Raw genomic sequence first — 17,693 nt, 5'->3', positions numbered from 1 at the left:
CATCTCAATAATTTCAAGTTGTGTATTATATTGTTGTTTTCTACCTGTAGTTTTGGTGGCGAGGGCTCAGCATTTGTCATCCATAGAACTCAAAAGACAAATAAGAATATTAATTAGCTGCTTTGATGCAAATCAAAGTATGCAAATGTCAATGTTCTCAGTGAACTCAAATATCTCAAATGTACACAGATTACACAACTGCGCAAAAGTGGTTTTAAACAGGTTTGTTGTGGACAATCAGGGTTAGTTCAAAGTCCAAACAAGCAAAGAGTGTGAGTGGCAGAGATCCTTCTGGAACTGAAGGCCAACGCGCAAAAGGCCAGCCACTGACTGACGTGGAAACTACATCATAGACCATACAATCTGGCGACAACGAGGTAAAGCTCTCGGGGTTAAGTACTGCCCTTTGATTGGTGTGAATGAGACGCAGCCATGTGGGTGAGCAAAGAGGGAAGGATCCAGGACCACAGACAGATTCAAGATTCAAGATTCAAGATTTTTATTTGTCACATACATATACATACTTCCATACATATATGCAGTGAAATGTAGTGCAACACACCCGGTGATAGCACACAATATGTCCTGGGAAAAAATAAAAAATAAAATAAAATAAAAAGTAGAAAATTCCTTTCTAATAGACCGACTAACTGACTCCTAAAACGTAATACAGTAAGTGGAATACTTATAGAATAAGATAAAAAATATATAGAATAAAATACAATAAAAATAAATTGAAATAAAATGTAATAGATAGAAGGAATATGCCTATGTATATACAGATATGTGCATTTAAAGTGGCATGTGAATTAAAGTGGCATGTGAATGTGAATAGTGTGAGGTAGTGTTTGGGATAATACAGCACAGTATACAACAGTACGGCGCAGCAATACGGCATCACGAACAACCCTGAACAGTGATACAGTATGCGGTACAGTATGCTACATACAGTACAGTAGGTAGTGGAGCCTAGTGCATGGCTCAGTTAGGACCCCTGGTGAGGTCAGTGTTGACAGTTCTAATGGCGTGCGGGAAAAAACTCCGTCTCAGTCTCTCTGTTCTCGCTGCGTGACTGCGGAGGCGCTTGGCTGACCGCAGCAGCTGGAACAGTCCGTTGTTGGGGTGATGAGGATCCTTCATGATCCTACGGGCTTTGCTACTACACCTCCTGGTGTATAACTCCTGCAAGGGGGAGAGGGTAGCTCCAGTGGTACGTTCAGCTGAACGCACCACCCTCTGCAGGGCCCGCCTGTCCTGGGCAGTACAGTTCCCAAACCAGGCAGAAACACAGATAGAGAACACACAGGAAGGGAGGGGGAGCAGGGGAAAACTGAAGGAAAATAGGGGAGAGACACCCAAACCCTGACAGATGTGTTGATAATAAACTAGTTATAATTACATTTAGGAAATAAAAGATGAGGTAAACAGCAATACCATGAATATTCATGCAACCACTTGCATGCTGCTTGGATTATTTCCCTCTGTCATGAACAGTCAATTCTTTTTAAGTCTTGCAGATTATTTGTTTTAGAAAAGGGGAACTAGAAAAGCTATGTGTAAATATAACCAGAGATATAAGGAAGAAACAAAACCATAGCCCGTAGAAACATGCAGACACTGCATACTCCCATCTGTCAGACACAGTCACTCCTTTTTACTGTTTTAATGGTTTGATAAACAAGTAATAAAGGCGTTATTGCAGAATAAAAAGTCCATAGCACATAGACATATGCAGACAATTGAGTCATATGCAAGTGTCTGCATGCTGTGGGTTGCGTGCCTTAGCTACTTTTCCATTCGTACTTTTATTCAATAATGCCTTTAATATTTGATTACAAAACATCAAAAACTGGAATAATGAGTTGCTTGTATGAAAGAAGGAAGTACTCAGAATATGCAAGTGTCTGCATGTTCCTAGGTGTTGTTTAGATATGTTTTGCTGTTTAAGCCAGAAGTGAAAATAAACCTTTATTCTGAGAAAACAGGCAAAACACTTCTTCTTTCTGTTTGGCCTCCCTCCACTTTATTTGTCTCTCTCTTCCCTGCAATGATGCAGCTTTGTGGGGCCTTGGCACTTCTTTGCATGACTCTCTCAACTGGTAAGTTTTACTTGAACTAGATTCGGTTTTAGTTTTTAATAAAGAGGTAAATGTATGTGCAAGGCTGTTTCTGGCTTTTGGGGGGCCCTTTGTAAAATTTAGTTTGGGGCCCTATTTTGTGAAACTATGGGAGGGGATTCCAAACCCACATTTCACATGCAAATGCATCAATGTGGTGCACTGTACGAGGAAAAGAGGCTCGATTGTGGGGGAGGAAAAGTCTTGTCATCTTTTTTTTTTCCTCTCAAATTCAAATCAAACATCTCAAGTTGAACCCAGCAGTTTAAACCGACAGAATGATAAATGGGAAACACTGGGGCTCCCACTGTGGTCAAACCAGCCTCCACTTGGAAAAACAGGGTCAAACTAGTCCCCACTGTAACGGGTGTGGTTAGGACCCAATTGCAGCACAAAGACAGGCAGGGACATTTAGTAATGTCTTTTATTTGTAAAGCAGACGGAAGACAGGCAGGGGGCAGGCAGGATACATCATCGGGGACAGGCAGGTTTGATAACGAGGAGTGCAGACAGAAGACAGGCGGAGTGGCAGGCAGGATACGTGGTCGGAGCGAGGCAGAGTCGGTAGCAGGGAATCAGTCCGGAGACCGCTGGCGAGTCTGGTGCAAGCACCGAAGACAATCTGGCAATGGGTGACTGGTGAGAGAGGCATATATAGTGGTTAGATTGCAGATCTGGAACAGCTGTGTGCGCAGGTGAATAGAGTTGGGCTAATGGGACAGGTAAGGAGAGGGAGGGGAAAGTAGAAGAAGGCGGAGATCATGACACCCACCTTGTTTTGAGGTTGCTGTATATTCTAGGCATTACGGTAAGAGTGTGACACGACTGATTTAAAAATAAAAACAACGATCCGGTGAACGGAATTTCACATTCATTCAGTCAATAATGAATGAACACATTGATAAATAAACCTTCATAACGTAATGAAGCAAGATGATGAATAATTATTGTAACTACCGTCTGCAGGAATGCTGAATTCAGATTTGAATCAAAAGGAAACTTCCTGTTTCCACAGACCAATTTCCCCCCAGAATGATAGTAGACCACCTCAGTATGTCACTCATACAATATCAACAAATTCTGATGTTGAATTTCAAAATTAGAGACCTCTAAAATATCATACATGAGCTGCGTTCTCCTTTATTTTGAAATTCAACATCAGAATTTCTTGATATTGTACGAGGGACACACTGAGGTGGTCTACTGTCATTCTGAAGTGGAATTGGTTCTGTGGAAATAGGGAGTTTCCTTTGAATAGCAATCTGAAATCAGAGAGAACGCAGATCATGTATGACATTTTAGAGGTCTTTCATTTTGAAATTCAACATTAGAATTTGTTGATATTGCACGGGTGACATACTGGGACTGCCTGCCATCATCCTAAAGTGGAATTGGTCAGCAGAAACAGGAAGTTTCCTTTTAATTCAAATCTGAATTCAACATTACAATGTGCAGACTGTAGTTATTATTTTTCTACTATTATTTGTTTTATATATTATTCAATAATTATTCATTTTGCTTGATTTTGTTCTGTATGTTTATTTATTAATTTGTTTATTCATTCATTCATTAGTGAATGACGAACCCTAACCCAACCGCATAGTCCGCATGTAGCAGGAAAAGGCCTGTGCAGGGTGTGTCCATGTGCTGTGGTGTGCTTCTCTGCAGTTTGGGGATTAAGATGCTACACATGCACAGCCACCGAATCCAGATCCTGCACCAACATCGGGTTCTGTCCTGTCCTCTCTGACCGCTGCTTCTCTCAAGGAGGACACGGTGAGCGGCTCCACCAGTGCAACTGCCTAAATAGAAATGTATTTGTTATTCTAAAAACACATCCAATAAAATGTTCCAAAACTATTTCATTTTATTATTATAAAGATTTCTTATTTGAATATTAAAAAATGAAATACTTATATGAATGTATTAAGTATTTCTAAAAAATATATCATAAAATAACATTATCAAATATTATAAAATCAATGCATTTGATTATTATAAAATATTACAAAATAAAATACTTTAAATGAATGTATTTTGTTTTAAAATAAATATCAAACAATGATATGACCTATAAAATAAATACATCTCAGTATTATAAAAAAGATTATAAATATAAAATATTATAATAAAATGTGATATAAATTATTTTTCATAATGAAATTTAAATAATATATTATTAAAGTTGAAAGTCAATGATAAAAATGTAATTATCTTTACTTAGGTTCTCTTTTCTACTAAGAATATAGATATTCATAGTCTCCTATAATATATTGCTCTTTTTTTGGGTGGAGTCCTCTCTCACCCCACGATATGTTGCAGGTAACAACATGGTGGCCAAGGGCTGCGGGGACAGATTAATGTGTTCGGAAAACTTCAAGTGCTGCAAGGGAGACCTGTGCAACTCTGCCGTGCATGTGGGCCCCAGCTCCATCATGCTGCTGGTATCCTGTTGGCTCTTAATCACACACGTCCTGTGAAACATTTCCTAACATGAGATTCTGTTCATGACATACTGTCACCAATGAAAATAAAATACATCTCAATAATTTCAAGTTGTGTATTATATTGTTGTTTTTTACCTGTAGTTTTGGTGGCGAGGGCTCAGCATTTGTCATCCATAGAACTCAGAACATAAATAAGAATATTAATTAGCTGCTTTGATCCAAATCCAAGTATCCAAATGTCAATGTTCTCAGTGAACTCAAAAAATATCTTAAATGTACACAAACTACACAACTGTACACAATATACTGAGGAACATTAAGGACTATTATTGTGAAACAAGACAATGTCTTTATTTAATCTGTGGCACATGGAGCTCAAAACAGTCTGTGTAAATCAATTGGAAATCTATAGTTTACTAACTAGTCATTGGGGAATGTACACGTAAGAATCAGTTACACTGTGCTAATGGACTTAGTTATCTGCAGAAAACTATTGTTTATTTAAATAAGTTGGAGGTAATCAAGGTTAGGGTCCACGTTGACCTGATTGTTCTGTCGTAACACGTGCAATTTAGGACCCAAGGATGCAGAACACAGACTCAAAAGCCAATGTGGTTTGAACAGGTTTGTTGCGGACAATCAGGGTTCACCAAAGTCCAAACGAGCAAAGAGTGTGAGGGGCAGAGTGGGGAGGCGTGGCAGAGATCCTTCTGGAACTGAAGGCCAAAAGGCGAAGGCCGGCCGGCCGGCCACTCACGGACGGACGGACGGACGTGTAAACTGCATCGTAGACCATACAATCTGGCGACAACGAGGTAAAGCTCTCGGGGTTAAGTACTGCCCTTTGATTGGTGTGAATGAGACGCAGCCATGTGGGTGAGCAAAGAGGGAAGGATCCAGGACCACGCCCAGCTCCAGACAGACAGATAGAGAACACACAGGAAGGGAGGGGGAGCAGGCGAAAACTGAAGGAAAATAGGGGAGAGACACACAAACCCTGACAGATGTGTTGATAATAAACTAGTTACAAGTACATTTAGGAAATAAAAGATGAGGTAAACAGCAATACCATGAATATTCATGCAACCACCTGCATGCTGCTTGGATTATTTCCATCTGTCATGAACAGTCGATTCTTTTTAAGTCTTGCAGATTATTTGTTTTAGAAAAAGGGAACCAGAAAAGCTATGTGTAAAATATTACCAGAGATATAAGGAAGAAACAAAACCAAAACTGCATACTCCCATCTGTCAGACACGGTCACCCCTTTTTACTGTTTTAATGGTTTGATACTAACAAGTAATAAAGGCGTTATTGCAGAATAAAAAGTCCATAGCACATAGACACTTGCAAATGAAAATAAAAATAACGATAGAAAAATCATTTAACAAGGAATACACAGTATTTACAATCAGTAATAATGAAAAAGAATAAAAATTTGAATGGTCAGGTTGACTGCTGGTGCCAGGTCTGGGACCCATTGTTGGTAGTATGTTGGAGGTACGGGTGCTGCCGCAGTGGTGATGGTGTCTGATACAACATATCTCAGGGCCTCGTTGGTTTTGCCTCGTTGCTGAGGGCGTTCATTTTAAATCAGGGGTCCAGGGTGGTTACTGTAGGCCGTGGATATTTTCTGGAGATGGAACGACCCTCAAATTCTTTGGAAGACTTTGCCCCAATGTTGTCGCTAGGTGATGTTTTGTGTAGACCAGGTGCACTGACACATCATGCTAAATATTCCAGATTAATGGAATGACCTTGAAATATATGAAAAACAAGCTACCGTCTCACATAAACCAACTTTTGGCATGGTGCTGGATTTAAAAATTGTGTTTATAAGTTCAAGAAAATATTTGAAAAGGGTAACGCGTATGATAAAGGGAACCATTCCAAGCAGTATGCAGGTCGTTGCATGACTATCAATAGTATTGTTTTGTACCGTTGCAATTTTGTTATTACATTTATTATAAATATAGGTGACATAGGTGACAATTGAGTCATATGCAAGTGTCTGCATGCTGTGGGTTGCGTGCCTTAGCTGCCTTTCCATTTGTACTTTTGTTCAATAATGCCTATAATATTTGATTACAAAACATCAAAAACTGGAATAATGAGTTGCTTGTATGAAAGGAGGAAGTATTCAGAATATGCAAGTGTCTGCATGTTCCTAGGTGTTGTTTAGATATGTTTTGCTGTTTAAGCCAGAAGTGAAAATAAACCTTTATTCTGAGAAAACAGGCAAAACACTTCTTCTTTCTGTTTGGCCTCCCTCCACTTTATGTGTCTCTCTCTCTTCCCTGCAATGATGCAGCTTTGTGGGGCCTTGGCACTTCTTTGCATGACTCTCTCAACTGGTAAGTTTTACTTGAACTAGATTCGGTTTTAGTTTTTAATAGAGGTAAATGTATGTGCAAGGCTGTTTCTGGCTTTTGGGGGGCCCTTTGTAAAATTTAGTTTGGGGCCCTATTTTGTGAAACTATGGGAGGGGATTCCAAACCCACATTTCACATGCAAATGCATCAATATGGTGCACTGTACGAGGAAAAGAGGCTCGATTGTGGGGGAGGAAAAGTCTTGTCATCTTTTTTTTTTCCTCTCAAATTCAAATCAAACATCTCAAGTTGAACCCAGCAGTTTAAACCGACAGAGAATGATAATAAATGGGAAACAACGGGGCTCCCACTGTGGTCAAACCAGCCTCCACTTGGAAAAACAGGGTCAAACTAGTCCCCACTGTAACGGGTGTGGTTAGGACCCAATTGCAGCACAAAGACAGGCAGGGACATTTAGTAATGTCTTTTATTTGTAAAGCAGACGGAAGACAGGCAGGGGGCAGGCAGGATACATCGTCGGGGACAGGCAGGTTTGATAACGAGGAGTGCAGACAGAAGACAGGCGGAGTGGCAGGCAGGATACGTGGTCGGAGCGAATAATAATGAACACATTAATAAATAAACCTTCATAACGTAATGAAGCAAGATGATGAATAATTATTGTAACTACCGTCTGCACATAGGAATGCTGCATTCAGAATTGAATCAAAAGGAAATTTCCTGTTTCCACAGAGCAAATCCACCTCAGAAAGATAGACCACCTCAGTATGTCACTCATAAATAACAAATGCTGATGTTGGGTTTTAAAATAAGAGACCTCTAAAATGTCATACATTCGCTGCGTTCTTTTATTTTGAAATTCAACATCAGAATTTGATATTGCACGGGTGACATGCTGAGACTGCCTGCCATCATCCTAAAGTCGATATTATTAATTTTGCTTCATTTCGTTCTGTTTATTTATTAGTTTGTTTAGTCATTCACTAATTATTGCATGACAAACCCTAACACAACTGCATAGTCTGCATATAGTAGGACCCTGTGCAGGGTGTGTCCATGTGCTGTGATGTGCTTCTCTGCAGTTTGGGGATTAAGATGCTACACATGCAAAGACCCCGAACACAGACCCTGCAACAACACCATGTCCTGTCCTGTCAACCATGACCACTGCTACTCTCTCAGAGTGGAAGGTCAGCGACTCCACCCGGGAAACTGCCTGAATAGAAATGTATTTGTTATTCTAAAAACACATCCAATAAAATGTTACAAAACAAATTCATTTTATTATTATAAAGATGTCTTATTAGAATACTAAAAAATGAAATACTTATGAATGAATTAAGTATTTCTAGAAAATATCATAAAATAGTATTATCAAATATTATAAAATGAATGCATTTGCTTATTATAAAATATAACAAAATAAAATACTTTAATGTATTTTGTTCTAAAATAAATATCAAACAATGATATAACATAAAATAATCTCAGTATTATAAAAATATTATAAATATAAAATCTAACAAAGTCTAATATAAACCATTTATGATGAAATTAAAATATATTATTAAATTTGAAAGTCAATGATAAAACTTATCTTTTAGTTCTCTTTTCTACTAAGAATATAGATATTAATAGTCTCCTATAATATATCGTTCTTTTTTAGGGGCCTCTCTCGTGACCAAGGGCTGCGGGATTGGCATGGCATGTGGGGGCAGCATGAAGTGCTGCAAGGGAGACCTGTGCAACTCCGCCGTGCATGTGGGCCCCAGCTCCATCCTGCTGCTGGTATCATGTTGGCTCTTAATCACACATGTCCTGTGAAACATTTCCTAACACGAGATTCTGTTCACGACACACTTTTACAAATGGAAATAAAATACATCTCAATAATTTCAAGTTGTGAATTATATTGTTTTTTTACCTGTAGTTTTGATGGCGAGGGCTCAGCATTTGTCATCCATAGAACTCAAAAGACAACTAAGAATATTAATTAGCTGCTTTGACCCAAATCCAAATGTCAATGTTCTCAGTGAATATCTCAAATGTACACAAACTACACAAAATATACTGAGGAACATTAAGGACTTTTATTGTGAAACAAGGCAATGTTTTTATTTAATCTATGGCACATGGAGTTCAAAACAGTCTGTGTAAATCAATTGGAAATCTATAGTTTACTAACTAGGCATTGGGGAATGTACACGTAAGAATCAGTTACACTGTGCTAATGGACTTAGTTATCTGCAGAAAACTATTGCTTATTTAAATAAGTTGGAGGTGCATTCATGCCACAATCAAGGTAAGATGCAGCGTAATGTAAATGCTGCGACACCATATTGCGTTATTATTTGGCAGGCACGAGTATACATTCACATTATGACAACATTGTCCCCACAGACTGGAGCATTATTAGGTTTTACACATGCTAGATTTTTCAAACCATGGAAATAAACTATTAGAAAAAAAAAAATAATAATAAACAATTAATTCAGTGCTTTTGACATGATCCCTTCACAAATCCCCCAAAACATGAACTTTGCCTTCAAGAAATAAAAGTACAGGATTATTTTCAATTTTAAAGTGTACTTAAGACTTGCAAAACAAAATTTGGTCAAGAGTCATGTTCACTTAAAAGCATTCCCTTTTACAATAGAAAATGTCAAAGAAAAATAATAATAGTAATAATAATAAGAAGAATTAAATTAAAAACTAACTGACATCCTAAAAATAAAGTCCAGTGAGTTTATACACAGTGACCACTTTTCAAAACTAAACCTCAAAGTACTCCTACAGTCTCATAGCCTGGCAGCGTGGTGTGATTCAAAAAGCAGCAGGCTGGGTCCAGAGGTGAGTTTTATGCCTTTCTTCTGGCCGGAGGTTTCAACTTAACCTACATTTTACAACAAAGGCAACAGAAACAGCAACAAGGTAAACAACGTCTGCTTCCCGCAAAATGGACGGAGAGAAGGTGCGACTACTGTGAGAACAATCCCTGGTTTAGAAGATAAAATACCAACCTGGTCGAGCGGAGCAGGCCGACACTCCTGTTCTAGATAGAAACAAAATTAATTCCAGGCCCCTGTTCACGCCTGGCGTCTAGAAACGATATCTGGAGAATGGTGTCATGTCGCGGCGTTTGCATTTACACCTGTATCTGGAATCACCGCCCGCATTGCGATGGGATCTCAGTATGCAGTGTGGCGGACCCGTCAAACAAACATGGCGCATCACAAGTCACACCGGAAAGGGATGCGGCTCCGGGGCCTTTACTTATTTTCCCCTTTGCGGAGGAAGGGGTCGTCCACGGTAATTGCTTGGTGGCTCGCCTCCTCAGAGAGAGCAGGAAGTGGAAACCACTAGGTGTGGTTTTCAACTCGTGGGGGGGGGGGGAATCTCTTCTCACGAACGTGGCCCGGCTGTACCGATTGCATTTAAGTGCTGAAATCCGAGCACAGTGTGGTCTGGCAGATCCCATGTCATTCCCTTATCAAGATATCCAAATCGCATCGTAATGCCGGGTGTAAAAAGGGGCCTATATCTCCCCTGAGCTGGGATTTGAATCTGAAAATCTTAGGAGCACTATACAACACAAAGTATTTGGCACTAGGACGCGATCTGACCATAGGCCAAAGAACACTGACATGGAGGCGTTCAAGTCATGGGTATAATGCAGAGAATCGATTAAGTGTATAAAACACATTTCTAAATATAAATAAAAAGTCTGCTGAAGCCCAAATAGGAGGTTTAAAGCCTGTTTCTATCCTGATGTTATTCACAAATAATCCAAGAGCACTGAATGCATGTAAAAAAGCAGCACATTAAAAGTAGTCTAACCAGTAGTCAAATCATGTTCACACAGGTCTACATCAGATTACACTTGGATCGGTGGTTCTCAAGCTGCTCCCAATCCAAAAACTGGGTCATCGGCCCATTTCAAGTGAACCACAAGTGCACTTGAAATGGACACGTCCACTCAAATAGACAAAAAAAACAAACCAAAAAAACGCATATTTATTTTTTGAAGCGCACCAAATTTCTGAGGCTGTGCTTTTATTTTGAAACTCTGCGCGGCTGCCGCAACCTCGTATCCCAAACGTCCCACGCAGTCGTTCGGCTCCACCAGCCGGTGCCAAATTAAAAATCGATGTGAACCTCATCAAGTTGTCACTTGCTACGCTCAGCCTTTCAACACCAAAACTGACAGAGCGCTTTCATGTTAATTTAGGGTTGTGACTTAACGCCCAGGCACAAATGCGGATCCCAAGGCTAGAGCAGAGGAGAACCACAGGCTTGAAGCTCGCTTCACACAGTCCGTAATCGCATCAGACGGTCAGATCCTTCTCCAAGTGGCCGTCTGATGAGCTGCACCTCATTTTCCCCGAAAAATAGAGTATGTCAGGGGAAAATAGGAGTGCTCACTTTTTCCAGTGCAACAGCGATTTTATCAACAGTAATTTGTCATTTGATCGGCTGGAAAATTACCATTTTACATGAATGAATTCAAAGATTCCTTTTTGTAGTGGGAAAATTAAACACAATTCACTAAAAAGAGATTGATCGTGAATATTGTTACATAATGTCAATAATAAATCACAGTTAATAACATCCTTTTTTCTTTTTTTATATATACACGTGACTTAATTACTTAATTTGAAGCCCAATTCGAACATAAATCTTCCGGTCGTGGTGTCGGACTGAAATGCCTAGGATGAAACGTCTGAGCGCTCATTCCGCAGCGTGTCATAGCTTTTCGTGTGCGGAACCCGACTCATTAGGAATAAATGGACTTCCGGTTTGTTCTGGTTGTTTGTTGGATTTGGTGTGAGGCAGGCTTCACTTTCCACATAACTGCAGTTGCCATGGCGACCCAAGGTAAGGCTTATGAAAAAAATGATAATAATAAAAACACCGTCACGACACTTACTATTACCCGATCGGTTGCATATTGTTGCATGAAATTACTACATTTGGGTCAAAGGCAGCATGAAGTGCGTTTCATGTTAACCCCCGGGGAGGGTCGGGGAGAGGGGCTGAAGCAGCAAGAGTCTAAAAACAGGAAGACTGTGGTGCCCAAAAGGGTCCCAGGGTCGTTTTGCTAAAAGGCTGTGGAAGGCACATGAGGATGACGAAGGCTTAAATAGGGGACCCCGCCGGATCAGAACAAGATGCGAGATTCAGATTTTCATTTGAGATTCCGTGGGTGGAGCACTGTGATCGAAGAGTTCAGATGGAGATTTGTCGACACCCGAGTTCTTCATTTGGTTGTCGTTGCAGCCATTTTCCCCGAAATGACATCTCATCACCTTTGTAGCCCACCGCCCTATTTTCCTTATGTGCTTACTTAAAGTGTGTGTGTGTGTGTGTGTGTCTCCCTGCCTTCAATGCACCCATGTGAAGTACGCTATGTCGTCCAGGTCCACCGGGTAGTCGGTGAGATACATGGGTCCCTTATCGAAGTGCTCTCCTTTGTAGCTCCGCCATCTTCCCGCCGGCAGGTAGATGTCCCTCTCCTGCTTCCCGGGCTCCAGGACCGGCGCCACCATGAGGTCGTCCCCGATGAGGAACTGCGAGTCGATCTTGGAGGCCGCCTCGTCGTTGTTGGCGATCCACCACAGGGGCCGTATGATGGGGTCGCCCGTGTTGAGCACCTCGCCCGCCAGCTCCAGCACCCTGGGGGCCACCAGCGTCTCGTGGAGCTTGGTGAACTTCTGCGCGATCTCCACCACCTGCGGACGGAGGCACCCTAAATAAAACATGCGAGTGCTAGCACAGCCACCGACGACCGTCCTCACACGGGAAGTAAGACATGATACGGTGCAACTCTTACACTGGGGGAAAAAAAGGGGGGGGCTCCCCCCCCCCACTTCAAATTTACACCTTCATTTGTCTGTTCTACATTGACAAACCTTTAAAATATATAGCTTTTAAATTTCTTTTTAAGTTGATTCAATGGGTAATTTTTTTCAGTGGTTAATAGTCTTTTAGTCTTTTATTTTTTTTTAAATATATATTAACATTACATAACATTTAACTGAAACATACTGTTTATGAAGGAACTGCTTTCCTAACTTCCAAAAAACAAAACAAAAAAAACCTCCAGTTAACAGCCGTTTTTGTTCTGTGCAGGAACCACGCCCGTTTCTACATCATGTTCCAAATTATATTTTCTCTGATTTTACTTAATAGTCGATGTAAATGACATTCGGTATAATTTTCAAGTCATCAACCGTTAGGGTATAACTCGAATGTTATTGAACAAACCTCCCAATGATAAAAGTATTTTTTTCAAAAATAAAAAACTCAAAATGCACTGTTCCAAATTATTATGCACAACATACACAACAGACTTTCAAAACATAGGTTGTTATAGGTTGTAAAGATCTGAAAATGGTCATTTGTTGAATTTGCAGCATTAGGATGCCATATTTACTGAAAGCAAAAGCTATTTCAATCAAAAACATCTTAACAGGCCAAGGTACATGTTAACATAGGACCCCTTCTTTGATATGACCTTCACAATTCTTGCCAACATTGAACTTGTGAGTTCAATGTTTTGTCTGGCAGAAACCTTCCTCATTATGCCTTTATCTGCACCAACCCGTCTGTGCTCTGAATCAACCATAAATCTCTTCACAGTATGTTTTCATACCTTGTCCAAGGCATTGCACTATTTGAGTCTTTACGGCAGCAGAGAGATCTGTTTTCTTTCCCATATTGCTTGAAACCTGTGGCCTGCTTAGTAATGTGGAACGTCCTTCTTAAGTAGTTTTCCCTTAATTGGGCTCACCTGGCAAACTAATTATCACAGGTGTCTGAGATTGATTTCAGTGATCCAAAGAGCCCTGAGACACACCATCCATGAGTTTAATTGAAAAACAAAAAATGTAATGTAATGTTTGACACTTAAATCCAATTTGCATAATAATTTGGAAGGCGGTGCAAGCTCCACCCAAGACTCCTTCATTTCCTTACAGCATTGCACTCGACAACACAATGGGCCGCTTCCTTGCAATTTACAACGCGACGTCACCACTTCAAGCCCGATAATGTATCGTCACTGAGGCCTCCGACGGACAGGGGTACAGGAGTGACGAAGCGCTCCGGAGATGAGAGAAACCTTCAACTTATCCTGAAGACCGTGCTGCTGTGATGCCTCTTTTATTTTCCCGTTTGGAACAATTCACAAAACACATGGACACATGGTTCTCTTTTCTCACCTCGTCGTCATACGCCCAGGGGGGGATGGAGAACTGCATAGCGGGCATGAAGGCAGACAGCTCCAACCAGCGGATGTATAGCTCTCTGTCCGGCAGACCCTCCTTGCCCCCTGAACCCACTGAAAGAAATAAATGAAACAAAAATCGTGGATGACAATGAAGGCACGCCCCGCTCCCGCAGCCCGTTTTGGCATCTTTAACCCGTACGCTTGCCGGTGCGACCCACCTGTGGTGCGGTTTGGGTAGGCGTTGCCCCCGATCATGTCCGGCAGGACGAACTGGTATCCCAGGATGCTGATTGTAAGGACAGTGGGGATGATGGACCGGAGGCCCAGCTCGTAGCCCCACACAGAGTCCCTGTCGATGATCCTGAAGAAGCAGGAGATGTCCTGACTCTGGTAGCCGGCGCGCAGCTCGGCGCGGTCATGGAACGGCAGCGCCATCTCCGTGTAGCGACGGGTGAAGGTGGAGGGGTCGGCGAGCGGCACCCGGGTGCTGAACTGGCGAGGCAGGTAGCTGGTCTCGCCAGCGTCGAACTTGAAGGAGGCGACGTCATAGCGGTCCTTGAGCGCATGCAGGTGCGAGGAGTACCAGTCGCGGGTGTCGGGGTTGGTGAAGTCCAGGATACCGCCGATGCCGTTCCACCACTTGACCAGCGCGGGCAGCTCGCCGCCGGGCTCGCGCACGAACAGGCCAGCCTCCACTGCCGTGCCAAAGTTGATGGAGTCGTAGTTGATGAAGGGGTGCGTCCAAAGCGACACGTGGAAGCCGTCCCTGCGGAGTGCGTCGAACATGCCGCTGGCATTGGGGAACTTCTGCGGGTCGAAGTCAAACTCGCCGTAGTCGGCCGTGTAGCGGTCGTCCAGCTCCAGATGTGAGCAGGTGAAGCCGTGCGCGGTGATGTTGGCGGCGTACTGCAGCAGCTTCTCCTGGGTGATGGAGGTCTTGTGGATGGCCCAGGTGGACCACACCGGCCGCCGGAACACCTCAGGGTCGGGAACCTGGATGGGCTTTGGGAAATACCGGCGTACCTGGGACGAAAGATAGTGACAGGAGGGTTACTGGAGCACAACCGCATAACAGGTGGGGGAGTATGAAACATTTGAAATATCGAAAAGCATTTATATGACATCAATACGAGATAAAAATGGTGTCATTAAATATGACACCAGGTTGTTGTTTTTCCTCCAACTATAGAAGATTAAGCTGTGACAAAATGTACTCATTGGTTCACTGTGTGATTGTTTTGTTGTCTTTGGTTCATTGTTATTTTATGTACTGTATGTATTTTGGACATGACTTTTTAATTTATAAAAAAGGTCTTAACCCCATTTTTACCTTTTAATTTTGTCATTCAATTATTTTGAAGTTATACCTGTTTATCACTAGGTTTATTATATATTTCCCAATTTTTCCCTTTTCATCTTTTTTTGTATTGCTTTATTATTATTATTATTGTTTTGCCTATCGTTTAGATGTGCGCTATCTATCTAATTTCGGAAGCAACACACACACACACGCACACGCACACGCATCCACATCCACATACATACACACACACCATGTATTTGTGAATGGAGGTGACGTCGAAGCCCACGCACACTCTGTAGCTGAGTTCCGCCAGCGCCGGACGTCCTTCTGGAGGCCGGTAAGTCGGGTCCTGGTATCGGGCCTGGAACCGCAGCGTCCTATCCTTCTCCGACCAGCCCAGATGGAACGGGACAGAGTCGTTGATCTTGATGGCGGTGGCGTTTGACGACAGCCAATAGCGTTCCAGGATTCCCCCGAAGGCGTCGCGGTTGGAGTAGACGTCGCTGGTGATGAACGGGCGCGGCTCCTCCTCGCCCTGCACCCGGATGGGCCAGTGCTGCGTGGCCAGCTCCGCCCCCCCGTACCAGTGGGAGTCGTTGTAGGCCATGGCGTGCTCCACCAGACGCTCGTGCTCCAGCTCCTCCCAGCGGACGCGGTAGCACATCACCGTGTCCTTGTCTCGAACCGTCTGGATGAAGAAGTTCACCTTTCCTGAATCGGAGCGACCGCAGCTCAGGATGCTGCCCTCCTTGGAGCACGAGTCCAGGTCCAAAGTGCCAGACCTGGAAGGATTAGAGAGAGGAAGCAAAAATAATAATAATAATAACACAAATAAAGTGCCGTTGCAAAAACAACAGATTTTATTTAACATTACTGATTGGTGTGATTTTGCAGAGTTTAATCTAAATCAGTACCAAAGTAATCCTACTTAAGATAATTTAGAATTTTAAAGATAGATAAAACTACCTCAGGCCAGGTTTAATTTAAGCCTTCCCTTAGGCCTAGAATAGCTCTAATCTTCCTTTTTGAAATCAGATTATTATTATTTATTTTTTATTTTTTTTAACGGAAGATTAGGGCAAGGCAAAAAAATGGTTTGATTTGAGAAAGGCCATTTCAGTTAATCCAGATTAAAAGTGTGATTTAGTCCAAGATTAGGCCAAATCTGTGTCCCTGAAACCACCCCACAATGAATTATGTTCTGCCACAGAAATGTCAAATCGCAAAAGGCACTACGGATAGTTTGTTTTTTTAATGATAAATACGTTCCCTCTATTTAAAATTAAAAACACAATCCTTATATTCACTAAGGCAAGACATTGCACTTTCTACTTGCCATGAGAGCTATGAGTGCACAACCAAATCAGACTTGCGTAAGGGTGTAATCATGTGCCTGTCTAGCAACGAGCTGGCCATTATCCATCCACATAGTGGAAACAGGCCCGCTGGGTCACCAGCCAAGGAGCAAAGAACAAAATTTGAACTTAAGACAGGTAAACTCATTCAAGATATCTATCTATCCATCTACAACATTCATCCGTCTATCAAGATGGCACATTGCCCAACAGTTGATATGCTTATTTGTGATCGTTTGTCTATTGCAGGCGTTCTACTAGCGAGATCAGATTTGTCTTTTACTGCCCCTTGATGGAGTAAGATGTATTTCACCCCCACCGGAACCTAGGAGTGCACGCGTCTGCCCTTACATAGCGCGCTTTTTTCTCGCCACCCAGGCCACTCAGAGGACTTTTCATGTTACACGCCTCACATTCACACACCAAAGGCAGTGTCAGCTACGCAGGGTGGCAGCTCGTTGACAGCTCTTAGAGGAGTTTGGTGTCGTGCTCAAGGGTCATGCTCCAGGATCAAACCACCAACCCTCCAGTTGCCAACGACGACTCCAACTACGGAGCTACTGCCGCCCATGTATAACCAGACCTTAAGTTTGCAACGCGTAGGCTACATTCAGGTACATTGGACTCACATGAAGGCCATGCTGAAGATCACGGCCCCGGCCGGGTTGCGGATGATGAAGCCATCCTTGTCGAGGTCCAGCAGCTCGGTCTTGAGCAGCTGGGCTTTGCGGAGCGAGGCGGAGTAGTAGCACCAGGAGACCACAGCGGCCAACACCAGCACACAGCCCAGCATACCCGCCACCACCAGGGGGCGTCCGTCCCGTCCCAGTTTCTTCTTCAGAGGCGAACCAGTGGAGCCTATGGTGGCGGACGCCTGGTCAGCAGGACCTCCAGGGACTATCTGATACAT

At 42.4% G+C, this 17,693-nt stretch overlaps 1 protein-coding gene and 1 long non-coding RNA gene across 2 annotated transcripts; one reads left to right on the top strand and one right to left on the bottom strand.

Annotated features, from left to right (window-relative positions):
• The first annotated feature begins 2,012 nt into the window (after nt 1-2,012).
• Nucleotides 2,013-4,574, top strand: LOC307232904. The gene is made up of 3 exons (XR_013844252.1): nt 2,013-2,099; nt 3,786-3,893; nt 4,440-4,574. It is a non-coding gene; the product is annotated as an uncharacterized lncRNA (long non-coding RNA).
• A 6,679-nt stretch (nt 4,575-11,253) lies between these two features.
• LOC307232424 (myogenesis-regulating glycosidase-like) lies at nt 11,254-17,693 on the bottom strand (the record flags this gene model as incomplete). The annotated part of the gene is made up of 5 exons (XM_080003432.1): nt 11,254-12,626; nt 14,118-14,227; nt 14,344-15,148; nt 15,679-16,210; nt 17,413-17,693. The coding sequence occupies 5 exons, from the start codon at nt 17,691-17,693 to the stop codon at nt 12,279-12,281; spliced, it is 2,076 nt and encodes a 691-aa protein (XP_079859558.1). The 3' UTR covers nt 11,254-12,278.

This window comes from Zeus faber (genome assembly GCF_960531495.2).
Source record: "Zeus faber genome assembly, chromosome: 7".
Classification (NCBI taxonomy): domain Eukaryota; kingdom Metazoa; phylum Chordata; class Actinopteri; order Zeiformes; family Zeidae; genus Zeus; species Zeus faber.
This window is presented reverse-complemented; position numbering and strand designations above follow the sequence as displayed.